General features: G+C 45.3%; 1 protein-coding gene across 1 annotated transcript in view; it reads right to left on the reverse strand.

Annotated features, from left to right (window-relative positions):
• GK5 (glycerol kinase 5) overlaps window positions 1-22400 on the reverse strand; it is a 73934-nt gene that overhangs the window by 20934 nt on the left and 30600 nt on the right. Inside the window, exons 6-11 of the mRNA XM_084751757.1 lie at window positions 20792-20867; window positions 15345-15406; window positions 14670-14743; window positions 14427-14487; window positions 11958-12084; window positions 9506-9610 (exon numbers count right to left, since the gene is read on the reverse strand). Coding sequence (XP_084607883.1) covers window positions 9506-9610; window positions 11958-12084; window positions 14427-14487; window positions 14670-14743; window positions 15345-15406; window positions 20792-20867 — 505 coding nt within the window. The remainder of the gene's footprint in view (window positions 1-9505; window positions 9611-11957; window positions 12085-14426; window positions 14488-14669; window positions 14744-15344; window positions 15407-20791; window positions 20868-22400) is intronic.

Here is a 22400-nt window from a genome sequence, read left to right on the forward strand (position 1 = left end):
TAAAATAATCCCGGCTTGGTGGTGCATGACTGTAATCCCAGGACTCAAGAGCCTGAGGTGGGAGGATTTTGAGTTCAAGGCCAGGCTGGACTATGTAGTAAATCCCAGGCCAGCTGAAGCTACCCAATGAGACCCTGTCTTTTAAATGAATAAATAAGTTTTGTTTGTTTGTTTGTTTGAGACAGGTTTTCTCTGTGTAGTCCTGGCTGTCCTGGATTCCCTCTGTAGACCAGGTTGGCCTCGAACTCTTAGAGATCCACCTGCCTCTGCCTCCAGAGTGCTGGGATTTACAGGTGTATGCCACCACACCCAGCCAAATAAGTAAGTTTTTAAAATTTTTATTGACGTGTTTATTTTTGGTCAGGGTCTCTGTGCTGGTTACATTTTTATCAAGTTGACACAAAGTAGAATTGCCTGGTAAGGGAACCGTAATCTAAGAACTGCCTCCATAAGACTGGCCTGTGGCCTTGTCTGTGGGACACTTTCTTGATTAGTGACTGGTGTGACTAGGCCTGGCCCTCTGGGGATGGGATCACCCTGGGGCAGGTCCTCCTGGGCTGTATAAGGAAGCCAAGGGGAGCAAGCCAGTGTGCAGCATTCCACTATGGTCCCCAGGTAACCCCGGGCGTAGGTTTTGGTCAATGTCTTATCACAGAGAAGACAGGCTTACTCTAACCAAGGCTGACCTGGAACTCACAGCATTCCCTTTTCACCTCCTCCTGTGCTGAGATTGCGGGCATGTTAAAAAAACAAAACCATCTCCTCTAATGAGGCAGACTTCATCTCACTTGGGGAAGAGTCAGAAAGCGGGAGCCATTTACTTCAAATAAAAAGGCTGGAATGTGTACTTACAAAAAAGTCGAGCGGGGGCTGGAGAGATGGCTCAGTGGTTAAGAGCACTGCCTGCTCTTCCAAAGGACCCAGGTTCAATTCCCAACATCCACATGGCAGCTCACAACTGTCTGTAACTCCAAGATCTGACACCCTCACACCAATGCACATGAATTAAAATCAAATAAAATATTAAAAAAGAGATTAAAAAAGAAAGTCGAGTGGGGATTCCTTGGGGCAGGCAGACAACACTAGAACTAGCAATTAAAAATGATTCTGCTAAGACTGATGTCCCCTGACCTTTGTCAGCCGAGGGTGGTGGAGCTGTGAACTGCCATCTTTGCACAGTGGTCCTCAGGGCTTGGACCACTCCTTGACCACAGGCCTCCTCCACCTGACCAAGCATCCTAATCCTTTCTTCTGCATCCAGGCCCCACCACGTTGTTTGTTTTGTTTCCCAGACAGGGTTTTTCTGTGTAGTCCTGCCTGTCCTGGAACTTGCTCTGTAGATCAGGCCTCGAACTCAGAGATCTGCCTGCTTCTGCCTCCTGAGTGCTGGAATCACAGGCATGCGCCACCATGCCTGGCAAGCCTAACCACTTTTAAAGAAGCCTACTGACCTTCAGGCAGAAAGCACTTACTCTGCTGCTGCCTCTACTTAACAGTTAGCACTGATAGGTATGTATAAAATAAATATTTGTAGCGGGGCACAGTGCTGCACACCTTTAATCGGGGAGGCAGAGGCAGGCAGATCTCTGATGAGTTGAGGCCAGTCTGGTCTACGAAGTGAGTCCAGGACAGCCAAGGCCACACAGAGAAAACCCTGTCCCCCAAAAACAAATGAATAAATAAATAAAAATAAAATCTTTGTAAATATTTATGAATGTGTGTGTTTTAAATTTTAACTTTTTTGCAAGAAACTCAGGGCCTTAAACATGCTAGGAGCACGCTAACACTGTACCATAATATCCCCCAATATTCATGGACACGATCTCACCCGGTAGCTCGCCGCTGTCTGGCCTGGTGATCAGGGTAGTTTCAAATTTGACGTAGTCCTCCACGGAGCGGATGTGATGGTAGATTTACTTTCATAATCAAGGCCCTGCTATGTTACACAGGCTAACCTTGAAGAACACCTAGGCTCCAGCAATCCTCCTGTCTCCCGTAGCTACGCCTTAGGATACACACCACTGCACCCACATCAGTATTTTTTTAAATTTACAGTCAATGCACGCCTTTCTTGGAGACTAGAACTCCCACAAGGGCTGGAGTGTCTGTCACCTGAGCCATCCGACATGCAGTTCCGGGCACATTCACTCACTTTATGAACTGAGTAAAGATTAAAGATGTGAAATGTTTGTTCAGACTGAAATAATAAAGACAGTGAAGAAGAGGAAGGCAAGGGAGCACAGCAGAAAGTCTAGAAAAGGGCTTGTGGAGAACTGTGAAAAGGAAGAAATAAACTTGAAATAAATACAGATAATAGAAGCCGGGCATGATGGTGCGCACCTTTAATCCCAGCACTTGGGAGGCAGAGGCAGGCAGATCGCTGTGAGTTCGAGGCCAGCCTGGTCTACAAAGCGAGTCCGGGGCAGCCAGGGCTACACAGAGAAACACCATCTGGGGGTGAGGGTGGGGGTGGGGGTGGAGCGGGAGGGGGGAGATGCTAACTAACAGAGTCTCTAAGTACCCCTGCCTGGCCCAGAACCTGTGGGGATCGCTCAGGCTACTTTACACCCTGGGGGAATGGCAGGGCCACTCAGTCTGAAAAGCCCTGTTTTCCAGAATTCAATTAATTTTTTTTCAATGTACTCATTAAGGTTCTCAGAGAAGGAATGTTAGCACGCCCCTACCTATGATGTCATTACCTGCCTGCTACAAGGTGTATCCCCGCCCAGTTATAAATAGGGCAAACCCATCTCATATCTTCCCCTCCTGCCCCCCCCCTTGTGCTCCTTCCTTCCTTCTCCCCCTATTCTTTTACAATAAATCTTATAGAATGTATGTTGTGTGGCGCATATATCATATTTAACAGGGATACATTCAAATGCATGTTTACTTTTTATGTGGATTTCAGATAAGTGGAAGAAGAACTAGCTACAGCTGGGACTCAAAGGCAACTCTTCAACAGACCGCTGTCTCTAGCTGAAACAATTGTTTCATTTTCAGCAGTGGCCTCAGGCAGAGCTTGTCTCCAACCAGAGCCAGGAGCCCTGCTCCTTTCCAAGGAAGGTCGGGATCCTGGCTCTCAGGGCAGGCTTTCTCCCTGTGAGAAATGCCAGGAACAGCCCCAGCCTGCTGACCAGCACAGACTCTCTAACAGGCATGTAGCATCAAATAGAACTTGGAATACAACAAACGTGAAATTAAGTATACTGGGTTTTTCTTCCTACGTCTGTGGGGTAAAACTGAAAAGCATTATAACTAAAAAGAAAAGAAATATGTAAGCTATATGGATTTTTTTCTCATAATCTAGAAGGGTTTTTTGAGGGGTGGGATAGTGGTGGTGTTTTTGGTTTTGTTTTTAATATTTCTTTCTTTTCTTTTTAAAAAAATATTTATTTATTTATTATTTGTACAGTATTCTGCCTGCATGTTTGTCTGCAGGCCAGAAGAAGACATAGATAGTTGTAAGCAACCATGTGGTTGTTGGGAATTGAACTCAGGGCCTTTGGAAGAACAGACAGTGTTCTTAACCTCTGAGCCATCTCTCCAACCCTCTTTTTGTTTGTTTTTCCAGACAGGACTTCTCCAGGCAGCCTTGGTTGTCCTGGAAATCAGCTTTGTAGTTTCAAAGACCTGCCTGCTTCTGCCTCCCGAGGTCTGGGATCAAAGGCGTGCACCACCAAGTTTTCTAAAGCTTCAAAAATACTTTTTAACCTCATAGCTAGTGCTCTTACCACTGAACAATCTCTGCAGTTTCCTCAACTTTCTTTTTTAAGTGACTTCTGTATAAGCTGATGACATGACCACTCCATGGTATAGTTAGGGGGAAAGTTTTTATTGTGGGTATGAGAGCACAGCCAGAGGCATCTGGAAGAGTCCAGAGCAGTGAGATAAAGAGGTAGACTATACACAGCCAGCAGACTGGATCAGGCCATGAGAGAAGCAGGAACAGACAGAGGAGGGGGCGGGGAGGAAGGAAGCCAGCGGGGAGGGTGAGAAGGGCTAGGCCCATAGCGTGGACTTTGAAATGCGTAATGGGTGCTCGGTGCTTGGGATACTAAAGGCCAGCTTGGGCTTTGGTGTGCTAACAGGCACCACAGGTAGCCATTTGTCCCTTCTGCCTTTTGGAATTTGGAGAAATGGAGTTCCCTTGGGGGCCTGACAAATTTTTAATTGAATTTCATAGGGTGGGGAGTTGGGGGGTTGAGTATGGCTATGGTGCCTGTGTGTGTGTGTGTGTGTGTGTGTGTAGGGGGGTGAGTATGGCTATGGTGCCTGTGTGTGTGTGTGTGTGTGTGTGTGTGTGTGTAGGGGGGTGAGTATGGCTATGGTGCCTGTGTGTGTGTGTGTGTGAGAGAGTGGGGGGGTGAGTATGGCTATGGTGTGTGTGTGTGTGTGTGTGAGAGTGGGGGGGTGAGTATGGCTATGGTGTGTGTGTGTGTGTGTGTGAGAGTGGGGGGGTGAGTATGGCTATGGTGTGTGTGTGTGTGTGTGTGAGAGTGGGGGGGTGAGTATGGCTATGGTGTGTGTGTGTGAGAGTGGGGGGGTGAGTATGGCTATGGTGTGTGTGTGTGTGTGTGAGAGTGGGGGGGTGAGTATGGCTATGGTGTGTGTGTGTGTGTGTGTGTGTGTGTGAGAGTGGGGGGGTGAGTATGGCTATGGTGTGTGTGTGTGTGTGTGAGAGAGTGGGGGGGTGAGTATGGCTATGGTGTGTGTGTGTGTGTGTGTGAGAGTGGGGGGGTGAGTATGGCTATGGTGTGTGTGTGTGTGTGTGTGTGTGTGTGTGTGTGTGTGAGAGTGGGGGGGTGAGTATGGCTATGGTGTGTGTGTGTGTGTGTGTGAGAGTGGGGGGGTGAGTATGGCTATGGTGTGTGTGTGTGTGTGTGTGAGAGTGGGGGGGTGAGTATGGCTATGGTGTGTGTGTGTGTGTGTGTGTGTGTGTGTGTGTGTGTGAGAGTGGGGGGGTGAGTATGGCTATGGTGTGTGTGTGTGTGTGTGTGTGTGTGTGAGTGGGGGGGGTGAGTATGGCTATGGTGCCTGTGTGTGTGTGTGTGTGTGTGTGTGAGAGTGGGGGGGTGAGTATGGCTATGGTGCCTGTGTGTGTGTGTGTGTGTGTGTGTGTGTGTGTGTGTGTGTGTGTGAGAGTGGGGGGGTGAGTATGGCTATGGTGCCTGTGTGTGTGTGTGTGTGTGTGTGAGAGTGGGGGGGTGAGTATGGCTATGGTGCCTGTGTGTGTGTGTGTGTGTGTGTGTGTGTGTGTGTGTGTGTGTGAGAGTGGGGGGGTGAGTATGGCTATGGTGTGTGTGTGTGTGTGTGTGAGAGTGGGGGGGTGAGTATGGCTATGGTGTGTGTGTGTGTGTGTGTGAGAGTGGGGGGGTGAGTATGGCTATGGTGTGTGTGTGTGTGTGTGTGTGTGTGTGTGTGTGTGTGAGAGTGGGGGGGTGAGTATGGCTATGGTGTGTGTGTGTGTGTGTGTGAGAGTGGGGGGGTGAGTATGGCTATGGTGTGTGTGTGTGTGTGTGTGAGAGTGGGGGGGTGAGTATGGCTATGGTGTGTGTGTGTGTGTGTGTGTGTGTGTGTGTGTGTGTGAGAGTGGGGGGGTGAGTATGGCTATGGTGTGTGTGTGTGTGTGTGTGTGTGTGTGAGTGGGGGGGGTGAGTATGGCTATGGTGCCTGTGTGTGTGTGTGTGTGTGTGTGTGAGAGTGGGGGGGTGAGTATGGCTATGGTGCCTGTGTGTGTGTGTGTGTGTGTGTGTGTGTGTGTGTGTGTGTGAGAGTGGGGGGGTGAGTATGGCTATGGTGCCTGTGTGTGTGTGTGTGTGTGTGTGTGTGTGTGTGTGAGAGTGGGGGGGTGAGTATGGCTATGGTGTGTGTGTGTGTGTGTGTGTGTGTGTGAGTGGGGGGGGTGAGTATGGCTATGGTGCCTCTGTGTGTGTGGGGGGGGTGAGTATGGCTATGGTGCCTGTGTGTGTGTGTGTGTGTGTGTGTGTGTGTGTGTGTGAGAGTGGGGGGGTGAGTATGGCTATGGTGTGTGTGTGTGTGTGTGTGTGTGTGTGAGTGGGGGGGGTGAGTATGGCTATGGTGCCTCTGTGTGTGTGGGGGGGGTGAGTATGGCTATGGTGCCTCTGTGTGTGTGGGGGGGGTGAGTATGGCTATGGTGCCGGTGGGAGTGGGGGGAGGGGTGGGGGCTGGGGGGTTGGGGAGGACACTGTGTAAGATTCACTTCTCTCCTTCCATCATTAGGTTTGGGGTATCCAACTCAAGTCACCTAGCTTGGCAGTAAGTGCCACCTCACCGGCCCCTTGGCTGCTAGAGGATGCTAGAGGAAGTGCACGTTAGAAGGGAGGCTTGGTGATACAGAGCTCTCAGATAGGTGTTTTTTTCCTGGTAAGTAACTGTAAAGGTTAATGTAGAAAACAAAGAGCCTGGGGAGCTGAGGAGCCCAGTGCCTGACAAAGAACGCCACCACCACAATGAGACCATCTGCAGGGAGTTAGGAGCTGGGATACTCTGGACATAAAGGTCAACATATGATAAGAACATCAGAAAAAAACAATCTTTTTTTTGGCCTTGGCCCTGAGATTAGATTTGCCGATGTAATTTTCCATCACAAAGGTTCCTTTTTCTGCCCTATAAAACGCTTAAGGCCCCTGCTCTCTGGGCTGCCACAGTCTCTTCCCATTCTAACATGACACTCTGCTTTGACGGCAGTCAGTCTGCCCTTTTTTCTTTTATCTTTTATCGGACTCAATCAACCCTCATCTAACGGCATGCTTATGACTCATGGTGCGGTGCAGAGGGGGGAGGGGGCAGGAATGTGGTTCAGTGGTAATGTCAGTACATAACATGTGCAAGACCCAGAGTTTGGCCCAGGGAAGGGGAAACACTCTTGGCATCTTCCCATGAGACTGGGTTTTCTGCCAACGTAACTATTTTTTGGTTTAAATAAATCAGCTTAATTCGAATCAATAAAGCAGAAAGTCACAGCTCACACCATGCCTTCCTGAATGATAATCACTACCACTGTAAACAGTCTGGCATTGTCCTGGGTGGTGTTTTGTTTATACAAGTTAGAGTTATCTGGGAAGAAGAACCTTATTGAGAAAATACCTCTATCAGATTACCTACAGACAAATCTGTAGAGCATTTTTCTAGACTAAGGTACAGCTCACTCACTGCAGGTGGTGCCACCCATCGGCAGGTTGTCCTGAGCTGTGTAAGAACTCAGGCTGAGTAAATGGCAGGGAGCAAGCTGGTAAGCAGCACTCCTCCATGGTCTCTGCTTCAGTGCCTGCCTTGGCTTCCCTCGGTCAACTGGGACCTTGGATATGCAAGCCAAATAAACCCTTTCCTCCCCACAGTGTTTTATTACAGCAATAGGAAGCAGACTTAAGCTGAGCATGGTGCTTTAATGCCAGCACTCAGGGAGGCAGAGGCTGGTGGATCTGTGTGAGTTCGAGGCCAGCCTAGTCTACAATGCAAGTCCAGGATAGCCAGGGTTACACAGAGAAATCCTATCTCGAAAAAACAAAAAGAAAGAGAAATCAGACTTAAGACAGGTATATATTTCACATTTTGTGCATGAAATATGGCTTATAATATACGGGTTATTTGTTATTCATAACGGACAAACGCAGAGCCTGGCACGATGGCTCAGTGGGTCAAAATCAGCTTGATGATTTAAGTTCAATCCTCAGGACCTTTATGGTGCTAGCGAGATCTAACTCCCCAGGGCTGGTGGATGTGTCAGTAGGCAAAAATGACCTGCTGCTGAACCTAACAACCTGAGATTGATCCCCAGGATCCGTGTGGTGGAGACAGACAAACAGACAGACAGACAGACAGAGGGTGTGATCGAGCCCAACTCCCTTGGATTGTACTCTGACTTCCACCTTTCCCCATATATATACATACAAAATAAATAAAATGTGATTAAAAAAACAACAACAACATAGCTAAGTGTAGTGTGAATGCCTCTGATCCCAGAGGTGAGTAAGGCAGGCAGAGCTCTGTGAACTCAGGGCCAGCCTGGTCTACATCGGGCATTCCAGTCCAGTCAAAGCTACATAGTAAGGCAGACAGACAAATGACAAAAAAAGAACTGACTCCTACAGGGGACCTCCACTCATACCATGGAACACACACACACACACACACACACACACACACACAGAGTAAATACAAACATAATAAAAATTCTTAAAGACGTAGCCGGCCAAAATGCTCACCAACTGATGAACAGATAAATGATGGCTCGTTCATAGAGTGGACTATTATTCATCAATGAAAAGCAAAATTCTTTTTTTGTTGTTGTTGTTGTTGCTTTTTTTCGAGACAGAGTTTCTCTATGTTATCTTGACTGTCCTGGACTTGCTTTGTGAATTCACAGCAATCTGCCAGCCTCTGCCTCCCAAGTGCTGGGATTAAAGGCGTGTGCCAGCCACCACGCCTGGCAAAAGCAAAATTCTTAAAAGTCACTGATTTATATAATGGGGGTGGGGGAGACATATGTGCATGGGTGACCATGCATGGAAGTCAGATGATAACCAGTGAAAGCCAATTCTCTTTCTACCATGTGGGTCCCAGGGACTGAACTCATGACCGTCAGACTTGGCTGCAAGCACCTTTACCTACCAACCCATCTATTTCTACTGATGTTTGTTCGTGTCTTTCTTGTTTTTTTTGTTTTATTAAATATTTGTAAAAATTTTTACATATACATTTATATTATTAGACATATATATAATAAACTACCTACAACAAGAAGAACCATGAAGCAATCAGGAATTATATAAATGTTACATTCTTAGTGTTTTGGCTGTTTGTATTTGGCAGCCTTGAAGAAAATGTTTTTCCTATCTTGGTGCATCTAAAATTCTGACTGTAAATCAATATCTATCATATCTCATCATTATCAACTTAAAATATCTATCTAGACCTAAAAATATCTTGACCCCTAAACAACTAAGCTTAATTGTAAAACCAAACCATCTGGTCTTCAACCCCATCAGAGACTTGAGAAGGAATAAAATCAATTACCTGAGTATACAGGGAGTGCAGGTTAGCAGCTTCCCAAATGAGAAGATGACAGAGACAGTTTACTACCTGAGCAGTCTCCCAAAACTCTCTGTAATGTTGGAGCATCATCTTCTTTTTCTTTGAGATTCCTGACCTTACCTTTACCAACCCAATATTTTTTTAGAGGAATAGTCTATATTTTCTCCTAGAACATGTTTATTTGTTTGTTTGTTTAGGTTTTTGAGACAGGGGTTCTCTGTGTAGCTTTAGCTGTCCTGGACTTGCTTTGTAAACAAGGCTGGCCTTGGACTCACTGAGATCCACCTGCCTCTGCCTCCTGAGTGCTGGGATTACAGGTGTGCACCTCAGTGCCTGGCTATGTTATTTTAATGTCTCATCTGAATGGCCCACTCTTTGCCTACTGATCTAAAACCATGTGACAAACTTGAATTCCAGCCTGGCCTGTGGATTTGGTTGGAAGGTGACATACCTAATTTTTGAGCCCATATTATAGCGGTACCCGTGTCTCCTGCATTGCCTTCAGCTAAATATACAACTTCTTGTCCAATCTTCCATCCAATGAGTGGATAAAAGCCTTAGGAAGCAAACACACAAATGAACAATATAAATCATATAGGAAATACACAACTCATTGCAGCAGCGACCACAACATAATGGCTTAAGGATATAAACAACGGCAGAGTGCTTAAGCATGGAGCCTGGCCGAGTTCAAACCTCAGCCCACACCAGGTTTCTAGACTTTCAGCCTTCGTTTCCACAAGGGAAGAGAGGGGTCCCCTAGAGAGCATTTGTATGCACAAACAGTTAACTCGTACAAGTGACTCAAGCACAGGTTCTGGCATATGGTATAGGAAATAAATATAAAGGGTGGGTTTCTGCTTTTGTTCTTGTTTGTTCTGTTGTTGGAAGGCTGGTCTTGGTTTGGGGAGCCAGAAATTGAACCGAGGGCCTCGTGCATGCTAGGTAGACACCCCACCACTGAGCTATATCACCAGCCCCAAACTATTGTGCATTTGCTTGTTTGATACAGGGTTTCTCAAGCCCCGGTTGTCCTAGACTCACGTTTTTAGACCAGGCTATCCTCGAACTCACAGAGCTCCACCTGCCTCTGCCTTCCGAGTGCTGGGATCAAAGGCGTGCGCCACCACGCTCAGCCCAACTATTAGGTTTTAATAGCCACAGCTACATCCATGTCTCTAGACACATGGCAATAAGTGTTTTAATTGCAAACTAAAGGTTACTAGCGCTCACTTAGCCAGAGCACAAACTACAGAGTTGTGCTTCTATGTAGGCTCCAAGCAAAGTCCTACACCAGGACAATGGGACACAGCCATCAGCTGTGCTCCTGCCAGCTGGGGAAAGGGATCAGGCTGCAGAGCGAAGGCAGGGAGAATAGCTTTTAAAGTCTCATCTTTGAAAATGCTGGAGGTGCTGAGCAGTGGTGGTACCCACCTTAAACCCACTCGGGAGGCAGAGGCAGAGGCAGAGGCAGGCGGATCTCGAGGCCAGCCTGGTCTACAGAGTTCCAGGACAGCCAGGGCTACACAGAAGAAAAGGAGGGAAAATGCTGGGACGTAGCTTGGTTAGAAGAGTGCCTGCCCAAAGGAAGCCCTGTGTGCCACTGCCAGCACCACATAGACCAGGCATGGCTGCAAAGCCTAGAACCTGGCACTGGGGAAGTGTAGGTAGTCCCAGGTCATCTTTGTCTACATGGCGAGTTCAAGGCCAGGCTGGGCTACATGAGATGTGGTCTCATAAAACTAAGAAGGCCCTAAACATGTATTGATCACTAGTTGGCAATTACCACCAACTAGTTTCTAATGCACAGAAAAGAGAAATTAAAATTGCAGCCCAAGGCGTACAAGACTTGGCTAGCAAGTAAGGCCCTAGCAGTAGCACACAAAAATAAATAAATGAATATAGGGCAAAAAGAGATTTAGACTCTAATACTAAATTTTAAACAAATATAACATATAATACAAATAAATATTTGGAAAGATGACCAAAATAGACTAATCCATCTGATTTTTTTTCTATTAACATCTTTGGGTTTTCTTGTTTTATGAGACATTTTTCTGTGTAGCCCTGGATGTCCTGGAACTCACTCTATATACCAAGCTGGCCTCGAACTTAGAGATCAGGCCCCCTGTGCCTCCTGAGTGCTGAGATTAAAGTGTGTACCACCAATAACTGGCACCATCTTTTTTTTTTTAAAGATTTATTTATGTATTATGTATGCAGTATTCTGCCTACAGGTCAGAAGAGGACACCAGATCTCATTATAGGTGGTTGTGAGCGACCATATGGTTGCTAGGAATTGAACTCAGGACCTGTGAAAGAGCAGTCAGTGCTCCTAACCTCTGAGCCATCTCTCCAGCCTAGCATCTTTATTTTTAATGCTGCCAATTTAATTATTTTAATTAATCTAAAAGCAATGGGAGCCAGGTACTAGTGGCCTGCATCTGTAATCCCAGCACTTGTGGAGGCAGAGGCAGGCAGATCGATGTGAGTTTGAGGTCAGCCTGGTCTTCAAAGTGAGCCCAGAACAGCCAAGGCTACACAGAGAAACCCTGTCTCAAAAAATAAAAATAAAACAAAGGCAATGGGAATTAATTGCTAATAATAATAATAATAATAACAACAACAACAACAACAACAATAACAACAACAATAATACTTCAAAGGATATCTTTAACATAAAATGGGGAATTGGTATGTGATACACATTACAAACAAAGAGCAGTGTAATTTTATCTTATTAACAAGACACACTGGGCTGGGCTAAAGAGATGGCATTGGCTGCTTTTCCAGAGCACCCATGCGGCAGCTCACAACGATCTATAACTCCTCACACAGACATGCAGTCCACACACTAACATACATGAGAACAAATAAACAAATGACACACCCTGGTTCTTTACCTCCATTAGCATGCTGCAGGCTGTTTCCTGTATTGATGTCCAAAAACGTCCCGGTCCCCATAGTTAGTTTCACATCTCCCCTCTGGAAGCAGCATTCACCAAACATGGCCGACTGCTGGTCACCAACCTGCCAAGGCATTCAAGCGTCAGGTGCGCACTCTACCAGCGCCTGCCTCGTTAGAGCCAGTCCCCACTCACAAGATTCTCATGATTACATATTTCTCTTGCTATTTTTTTCTCTTTCCCCATTACCTTAAATTCAAAATAAACCCCCCAAAGGCAACAGTGGCAAAGGTCTCTCTGGGCCAGCACTGTGGGCAACTGACTGACCTAAGGGCTTCTGGGGACAATCTAGTTCATGACTTTTATGCATGTGAGTGGTTTTAGAAATGTCAGTAGAAAAACTGCTCGACAGAAAAAAAAACTGTGCCTTTTAATTTTTACCTTACACGGTTTGTTCATCTCTCAAGATAATTGATCTCACAAATTTCTTTTACTAAGACTGGCAGAGGTATAATAAATAAAGCTGCTTATTTAACTTATTGCAGTGCTGGAAATTGACCCTAACACCTCCTATGTGCTGAAAAGTATTCAACACTATGTTATACTCTTAACTCTGTTTACTCTTTTTGAAGACAGGTTGCCATGTTTACCAAGGTAGCCTAGTAGCTAGGACCAGCCTTCTAAATAGCTAAGACTGTTACAGTAAACACAAATCACTGCAGAGTCCTTGCCTTATCTGCACACGGTCATGGTCACTAACACCATATTAAATAAAGAATTAAAAAATAAAAATAGGGCTGTCAAGACGGCTCAGCAGAGAAATGCATTTGCTGGTAAACCTGACACCCCGAGTTTGCTCCTTGGTAGAAAGAGAGAACCAACTCCTGGAAGTTGACTCTGACCGCCACATGCATGTCATGGCATGTATACACACACACACACACATGCACGCAAAGTGATACATGTTAAAAAAAAAATAAAAACAAAAGATAAACCTCATATAGGAAACCCTTTTGAGGCCAAGCATAGCTGAACACACAAGCCTGGAGAGTCTGACAGGAGGATTTTTAAGTCAGAGGCAAGCCTGGAGAGTCTGACAGGAGGATTTTTAAGTCAGAGGCAAGCCTGGGCTAATAACAAGATTACCTGTGTTTCCAAAAATCATAAAAATAAAACCACCTGGGCATGGGAGCACACGTATGCATTCCCAGCACGTTGGAGACTAAGGATTGTTTTGAGGCTGGGGACAGCCTGGCCTACGTAGAGATTTACGGGTAGCCTAGGCTACATAATAAGACCCTGTAATTTATAAGAAAATAAATTGACTTCTCCCCCTCCCTTCCTGACTCCCCAGCTACTGCAGAGAAGCCCACGCACGAAAGGTGGCCTCCACCCCACGTTTAAGCCACTGAAGGAACAAGGCATCACCTGACGTTTCCCAGCATGTCATCTTCGAACCCTCTCCTCTGACCAGAGAGCAAGAATCTAATAGTAAAAGGACCTAAAATAAAAAACCAGGAGCTGCACAGGTAGCTCAGAGGTCCAAGCACTTGCTGTTCCTGCCAAGGGCCCAGGTTCGATTCCCAGCACCCACACAGCAGCTCATCCCCATCTGTAACTCTAGTCCTAGAAGATCAAATGCTCTCTTCTGGGTTCTGCAGGCACTGCTCTCATGTGGTGCATAGATATACAAGCAGGCAAAGATATCTAAGCATATACACTAAAACATGTCTAAACATATACAGTAAGCATAAATAAGTCTAAAAGTTAACAAACCCCAGAAATTATTCCATTTTTACACCAGCATCTACGCTGGCAGTTGCAAGGTAAGGGTTTTTATAACATCCAGACACAACTTTCTCCTCTGGTGTCAACTGCTTATTTACTGATTTTGGCTGTTCTGATGAAATCTAAGCTAAGCAGTGGCCCCTTTATTGCTTCTAAAATCACAGCATCTACAGAAGTATATTATTGCCCAGGACACGGTATCTAAGAGCAACACAGACATAGTTGAAAATGGTTACAGCGTATTTCCACAGTAGAGGATTGGCCAGTGGCGCCCTGCCGAGAATACAAGGGATGCCTTTCCTTATATACGTTACTCTTTCAACTTAAAAGAAAAACAAAAGACACACTGGATATAATGGGAACTGGTTTCTTCTTCAGCGCTGATGCTGAATCCCGGGCCTTGTGCGTGGTGGCAGATGCTCATACACTAACCCTGAGAACAGTAGGGTCTCACTGTCTAGCCCTGGCTGGAAACTATGGCATTTGCTAAAGGAGACCAGACTGGCCTTGAACTCACAATGATCTGCCTGCTTCTGCCTCTGCCTCTGTGGACAGGAGCCACCATACCTGGCTCAGACATGAGCCTAATTTTCCTAAGGACCTTTTGTTTCTCTTCAACGCTAGTCCCAGCTAACCAAACATATTTATTTAGTCTTTACTCCCATGTCTTCTACTTACCAAGGCAACAACTGGTACAGGCACACCAAATATCTCTTCATCCACTGATCCGAAATTATGGCTTCAAAAGAGATTGGTGAGAGAGTTAATTGGAGCTCTGGCCATACTCATTCTATAAAAATCCAGCAAGCTGCTTTTAACACAGCACAGGCGTGTCAAGCACGTAAGAAAAAAAATTTCCCCAGCAAAGCAAAAGGAACCCAAAGGCAATTGTGTCAGTCTATTTCTGGTGCTCGAATTTACCTTGTATCCTTCACAGGCGGCATAATAGAGAGAGGTAAGGAAAGTATGGTGGCCAGGAGCTTGCTCCATCGCATCTGAACATGAAAATACGGCATCAGGATATGAAAGCTTGAATGCTTCACCCCCTACCCACATTTCTTCCTTTTTTTATAAAAATGAAATTCTGTTTGTTTGTTTGGTTGGTTGGTTTATTTTTCAAGACAGGGTTTCTCTTGTAGTCCTGGCTGCCCTGGACTTGCTTTGTAGACCAGGCTGGCCTCGAACTCACAAAGATCTGCTTGCCCCTGCTTCCCAAGTGCTGGGATTAAAGGAGTGTGCTACCACTGCCTTGTTTTAAATGAAATTCTTTTTTCAAACATTTTTATAACTTGTTAAAGATTTATTATTTATACAGTATCCTGCCTGCATGTGAGCCAGCAGGCCAGAGGAAGGCACCAGGTCTCATTATAGATGGTTACGAGCCACCATGTGGTTGCCAGGAATTGAACTCAGGACCTTTGGAAAAACAGCCAGTGCTCTTAACGTCTGAGTCATCTCTCCAGACCCCTACCCACATTTCAAAACATCATACTGAATGCAACAACATATACAAGAGTTGTCAACTACAGTCAATTAAAGAAGAATCTAGCCTACTTTATAGACTGGTAAATCAAAAAAGAACATAGAAGTCCTTACCCTAAATGGATTAAAAAATCCAGTTGTACTGGCATTTGAATAATCCGTGGCAAATGAAGAACCTAAATTTACATTAGAAGTAACACATTTATTATCAGGAAATATACATCGTCTAATCTTGGTTTACAATCTAGACCTTTGTCTATCTTCAAATTCATCCTAAAATGGATGCTTGCAACATTCAAATTTCCAGGAAAATACCCACCTAATCTTTATGAACCTTTATAGTGTTTTTATTGTTTTTGTTTTGTTTTGTTTTTTAAGACAGGGTTTCTCCTTTATAGTGTTTTATTCTGATTGGGACTTTATTTAGATTTTTCAAAATTACAATTATGTATGTATGCATATGTACTACAGCACACACGTGCAGATATGATGACAATCTCAAGAGTCTGTTCTTAGCCAGGTGTGGTGGTGGCGGCAGCGCACGCCTTTAATCCCAGCACTCGGGAGGCAGAGGCAGGCGGATCACTGTGAGTTCGAGGCCACCCTGGTCTACAAGCGAGTCCAGGACAGCCAAGGCTACACAGAGAAACCCTGTGAGTCTGTTCTCTCTTCACCATGCGGGTCACAGGGATCATGTCTGGTCCTCAGGCTTTGCAGTAGATGCCTTTATTGGCTAAACCTTCCCACTAGGCCTTTGCTTTCCTCACCAATGCCCATACATGGAGGTCAGAGGTCAACTTTTGGGAGTCAGCTCACTCCACCACGTGGGCTCTAGGGACCATGCCATTCCTCCACACCCTCCCTCCCCGCCCCCGTTTTTGGAGACAGGGTTTCTTTGTGTAGCTACTGTGCGCGCTACCAGCTAAACTATCTTACCAGCTCCTAAACATTACCAAAGTAATTTTACAGATAGAGCATCAGGGTCCTGAGTTTTAAGGGAGAGGTGCACAGATGCTACGTGGCACTCCCCACCCCCCACCCCCCGAGTATATCCAAGTACTATCACTACTTTATTTTAAAAAATTTTTTAAGTTAGATTTATTTACTTTATGTGCATTAGTGTTTCACCTATGTGTTTCCTATGTCTGTGAAACACGTTTGTGCCTGGTGCCCTTGGGGGTGAGAAGAGGGCACGGAGACCCCTAGACCTGCAGTTAGAAATGGCGGTGAAGCCAACACGTGGGTCTCTGGCAATCAGCAGCTGAGTCAGCTCTCCAGTCCCTTAAAAAAAAAATTTTTTTTTTTTAAACTTAGCACACAAAGCAATGCGTTTCATTATGGCATTTTCATGTTATTATACTCTGTTCTAATGTGACCCTCCTCCTATGCCCCACACCCATCCTAACTTTTCCCTTCCTGCCCCGAGTCGGCCTGGCCTTTTCATTTGATGTCACATGTATCCCACCCTCTGTGTTCCCATCCCTTACAATCCCTTCCTCCTCTCATGACTCTCTGGTTTAATGAGCAGACCCAGACACTCAGACAGTAGCTCTGTCACTCTCAAATATAGGTTCCATATTTGAGAGATAATGTGTCATCCTTTCTTCTAAGCCTAGGTTTTCTCACTTAACATGATTTTCAGTTCCATCCATTTTTCCTGAAAGTCTCGAGGCTCCTTTTTTTCTAGTTTTTTGAGACAGGGTTTCTCTGCGTAATAGCCTTGGTTGTCCTGGAACTCTTTGTAGACAAGGCTGGCCTCAAACTCACAGAGATCCGCCTGCCTCTACGTCCCCAGTGCTGGGATTACAGGCGTGCACCACCACACTCAGGTGACTCCTTTTTAAAACTGCATCTTGTGTATGTGCTACATTTTTCTTGCACTGGTTCAGGTTCTGGTGAACTTCTTGGCCGGGTTCTTTCCTGGGCTGTATGAAATAGTACAGCAGTGAACGTGGGTATGGAGGTACCTCTGTGGCATTACCTAAGAGTCTTTCAGTGACATGCCTGAGTGGGACAGCCAGGTCACGTGGTAATTATCTTTTTTTTACTTGTCAAGAGGTCTCTGTGCTGATTCCTATCACGGCTGCACAAGCTCACATTCCCAGCCACAACAGTGAGGCTCCTCTCCCTACATCCTCGCTCGCATTTGCTAACATTTGCCCTCTTTTTGTTTGTTTGATTTTTAGAGAGTCACTCTGTGTTGTCCTGGGTGTCCTGGAGCTTCCTAAGTAGACCAGGCTGGCCTCAAACTCATAGACCTCCCAAATGCAGGGATTAAAAACCCGAGCCACCACACTTGGTTTTATTTATCCTCTTTTTTGTTTGTTTGTTTGCTTCTCAAGACAATGTCTGTGTAGCCTTGCTGTCCTGGAACTCTCTTTGTAGACCAGGCTAGCCTGGAACTCACAGAGATCCCCCTGCCTCTGCCTTCCAAAGTGTTGGGATTAAAGCCATGTGCTACCATGTTCGGTGTTTCTGTTTTTTGTTTTTTAAATTTGTTTACTTAATACATATACAGTATACAGTGCTGTCTGCATGTACACCTGCAGGCCAGAAGAGGGCATCAGATCACTTTATAGATGGTTGTGAGTCACCATGTGGTTGCTGGGAATTGAACTCAGGACCTCTGGAAGAGCAGTTAGTGCTCTTAACCTCTGAGGCATCTCTCCAGCCCCATTTTATTTTCTTGATGATAGCCATTCTGGTCTGGGTGAGAAAGAATTCAAAACAGTTTAAATTTGTATTCCTCTCAGGACTAAATTATGGAAACTTTCAAGAGGAATTATTACTCATTTCTGTTCCTTCTTAAGGAAATTTGAGGAGCTTTGTGTCTAACTTTTACATTCTGCTGTAGACAATCAGATATTAACCTCTTGTCTGACGTGTACATGACAAAACATGATTATTTTCCCCACTCTGTAGGCTGTTTCTTCACTTAAATGACTGTTTCCTTTGCTGTGCACAAGCTTTTAATCTCAAGCAACCCTATTAACCGATTATTGGAATTACTCTGGTGCTAACAGGGTGCTTTCCAGAAACTCCTTGCCAATAATATCCTCATATATTTTGCCCATGTTATATTCTAAGCATTTTTGTTTCATGTTTTATATTAAGAGCCATTTTTTTTTAAGTTTTATTATTTCTTCATCAGTGTATGTGCACGTGTGCAGGTGCCCACGAAGGCCAGAAGTGTGTGTGTGATCTCTGGAGCTAGAGTGACAGACAGTACTGAGAACCAAACTCAGGTCCTGTGGAAGAGCAGTAGCAAGTGCTCCTAACCACTGGGCCATCTCTCCAAGCCCAAATAATCTGTTCTGTTGTTTGTGACATGGTCTCTCTATGCAGTCCTGGTACTTGCTATGTGAACCAGGCTGGCCCCGAATTCACAGAAATCCACCTGCCCCTGCCTCCTGAGTGATGGGCTGGAAGGCGTGTGCCACCACACTCAGCTATTCTGTGTTCTTTTTCTGTTTTGAGACAGAGTCTTACTGTGTAGCTCTGGCTGGGCTGGACCTTGCCGTGTCGACCAGACTGGTCTTGAACACACAGAGATAGATCCACCTGCTACTGCTTCAGAGGTGCAGGGACTAGAGGAATGTCGCACCAATTCCAGGACTGCTTTCTGCGAAGAACGCCTTTGCGGGCTGGTGAGAAGGATCCACAAAGGCGCCTGCCACCACGCCTCACAACCTGAGCCCCATCCCCCGGTCCCACGTGGTGGAAGGAGAGAACAGACTCCAGCAGCTCTTCCTTTGACTTCCACAGGCCCGGATGACTACGATGTTCCTGGTCACTTTTCTAGTTGGTGGCACCTTTGTTCTTTGGTATTAAGGCCTTGCTGGACATGGTGGGTTCCTTCCCTGTTCTCTGTGGACCAATTCCTCTCATCAAATTTATTCTTTCCTGTGGTCTTACGATTGAGACGCTCTTCCTCTTCTGTGTATAGTATTCCTTGATGCATCTTCTGCATCGCTGGCTTGACTGGCCCTTGTTCCCCAGCTCTGCTGGGCTTGGCCCGCAGTCATTTACTTTCAGGGCTTGAGAACATCATTCTGAGCTGGCTGTCGCCGGGGGATCGGATGTAGCTCGGATGCGGCTGCTTTTCTAAGTGAGTTGGCATCTCCTCCTCCTTACAGCGTTTGGTGTTCTTTGCTTTGTGTTTTGGGATTTTGACTCTACCACGAAAAGTTTCTTCTGTGGTACTAACTATTTGGGATTCTAAATGCCCCTTCTATTGGACATCCACCTCTTCTCTCTTTTTTAAAAGGATTTATTTATTTACTATATATACAGTGCTCTGCCTGCATGTGTGCCTGCTCACCAGAAGAGGGCACCAGATCTCATTATAGATGGTTGTGAGCCACCATGTGGCTGCTGGGAATTGAACTCAGGACCTCTGGAAGAGCAACCAGTGCTCTTAACCTCTGAGCCATCTCTCTAGGCCCCCATTTCTTCTCTTGATTTGGAAATTCTCTGCTATAATTTAATTGACTAGATCGTGCTTTTTAGTGTTTATTCATTTCTTCTATTCCATGGATGCTTAAGCTTTGGACTCCTGATAACATCCTAGATTTTTTGGATGCTGTAGTCATATTTGTTCATCCCTTCCCCCCTTTTGGTTTCTGGATGTAGTATTTCATGAATACTATCCTCTGTTCCTTTTATTTATCCTTTTTGCTGGTCAACTATCTTGGTGAAACTTTCCACTGTTTTTTTAATTTTTTTTTATTTTTTGATTCCCTGAGTTTTTCATTTCCAACATTTCTATTTGTTGTTTTTCAGAATATCAATTTTCTTGCTGGATTTTCCCTCCATGTGGTCATCCAGATGGTTGATGTTTTCTTTTAAAATATTGACCTTCCTTTCTGGGCTTTGAATTTCATCAATTTGCTTGTTGGTATCCTCTTTCATGTCACCATCACTTTTTAAACCAATCAATGTGAAATCGTCACCTCCCATTTTACCTGCTTCACTGGCTTTAATGAGGCTTGGTCATTGAGACCTTATGACCTGGGCTGGAGAGATGGCTCAGCCGTTAAAGGCTAGGCTCATGACCAAAAATGTAAGAGAAGTTATGACCTTTGAGGGGGTCATGTGGCTTCATCTTGTCCTGTGTCTGTGTTGCCATCTGGCTAGCTCCTCCAGTGTTTGTTGTGTTTACATTTATTTACTTAGTGCATGAGTACCCTGCCTGCATGTGCACCTGCACGCCAGAAGAGGGCATCGGATCCCACCCAGTTCATCAAGACTTTTAAACCAATCTCCCTCTTCTAAATAAATGACAATATATCTGGCTTTAGCGCAACATGTAGTTACTAGTGTGCCAAACAGCAGAATGTTTGGAATATGTTAAGAAAAACTGTGGGCTGGATGATGGTGGCACACGCCTTTAATCCCAGCACTTGGGAGGCAGAAGCAGGAGGGTCTCTGAATATGAGCCTGCTCTACAGAGTGAGTTCCAGGACAGCCAAGGGTACAGAGAGAAACCCTGTCTCGAACACCTGTGGCGGATGGAACGTCCACTCTATTTTAGGCAATTCTGGTCCCTCGGTCACCTTTACCTTTTGTGAGCTTATATAACAGCCAGGTGTCAATTGTCCCAAAGCAGCAGTTGTTTTCTTCAACTGCCCTTTTCACCTTGAAAACAGAAGAACATTTAGTCAGCTACAGCTGCCTACAGTATCAAACATAGGAAAAAAGAGAGATCAATAGATACACTGTAATCCCAATCAAGAGAAATGCACCTACAAAGACCATTTCTAGAACACAGTCCAAAGGTTTTAATTATCGGTGAGCGGGATTTAGGGGACAGTTCCTCCTTTCTTCTCTGTGCTCCCTGAAAACTTTTAGTTAAAAACAAAACGCAGAGGGCCAGGCGGTGGTGGTGCACATCTTTAATCCCAGCACTTGGAAGGCAGAGGCACACGGATCTTGGTGAGTTCGAGGCCAGCCTGGTCTACAAAGTGAGTCCAGGACAGCCAAGGCTACACAGAGAAACCCTGTCTCAAAAAAAAAAAAAAGAAAAGAAAAAAGAAAAAAAGAAAAAAGAAAAAGAAAAAAACCCAACCAACCAACCAAACAAAAAAAAAGCAGAGCGTGCATACTTTTAATTTAAATACACTAGTACAACCTGAAGTGATAACACACTATATGTACGGCTCAAGAACTAAATTCAACCAACTGACTATTCTTTAAAATTTTTACTACGCCCCCCGAAAGCTAGTTAAAATAGAGAGAGAATAAGTGACTGTGGGGTGCACACCTACAATACAACTCCTACATGTAAGTCTCAGAGAACACTGTAGAAGAGGGGTTGGGAGGATTTAAGGAGCCAGAGGACAAAGACATCTGTTGCTAGACAGTGTGTCTTCTGTACACAATGGGGCAGTTGCACCCATGACACCACAACAATATGGCTACATAAAGAAGATCTGCGTGAGAACACTATTATATGCCAGCATGGATAGGGGAGATCAAACAAGGCCCCATTGCCTGATGTAGAGAGAGAAAATCTGTATTCTCTTGGCCTGTGTCCCCTAATAGGCTATACAATCCGATATGGTGAGCCCTAAGTGTACATACACGGACATGTGTGTGTGTGTGTGTGTGTGTGTGTGTGTGTGTGTATAGACATAATGTGCAGCACTAAGTGGTTTTAGCAGGTTGTATTTATATGTATGTACACACTTATAATATGTTAAAAATAATTAAAGAAGAAGTCATGACCTGGGCGGTGGTGGCGCACGCCTTTAATCCCAGCACTTGGGAGGCAGAGGCAGGCGGATCGCTGTGAATTCAAGGCCAGCCTGGTCTACAAAGTGAGTCCAGGACAGTCAAGGCTACACAGAGAGACTCTCTCTTAAAAAACAAAATGAACCAAAGAACAACAAAAAAAGAAGAGGTCATGAATTTGAAAAGGAACGTAAAAGACACAGGAGGCAGAAGGTGGAGCGGGAGGGGTAGAAGTGATTTACATGTGGCACTCAGGTCTGAAAGCCTCAACAAAACAATTTTTAAATGTAAAAACTGAGGAAGGGAGAAGGGGGCAGAAGTGGGCGGTTAAAAGAGCTTCCTGCGAGACCATCAGGCGCTTCTGATGCTCCCCCTCACGCCCACCTCTAACTCTGGTTCTATGGGATCCAATGTGTTCTGGCCTGCACAGGCACCCAC

The sequence above is a fragment of the Acomys minous genome (genome assembly GCF_964271855.1).
Source record: "Acomys minous genome assembly, chromosome: 13".
In the NCBI taxonomy this organism is placed as follows: Eukaryota; Metazoa; Chordata; class Mammalia; order Rodentia; family Muridae; genus Acomys; species Acomys minous.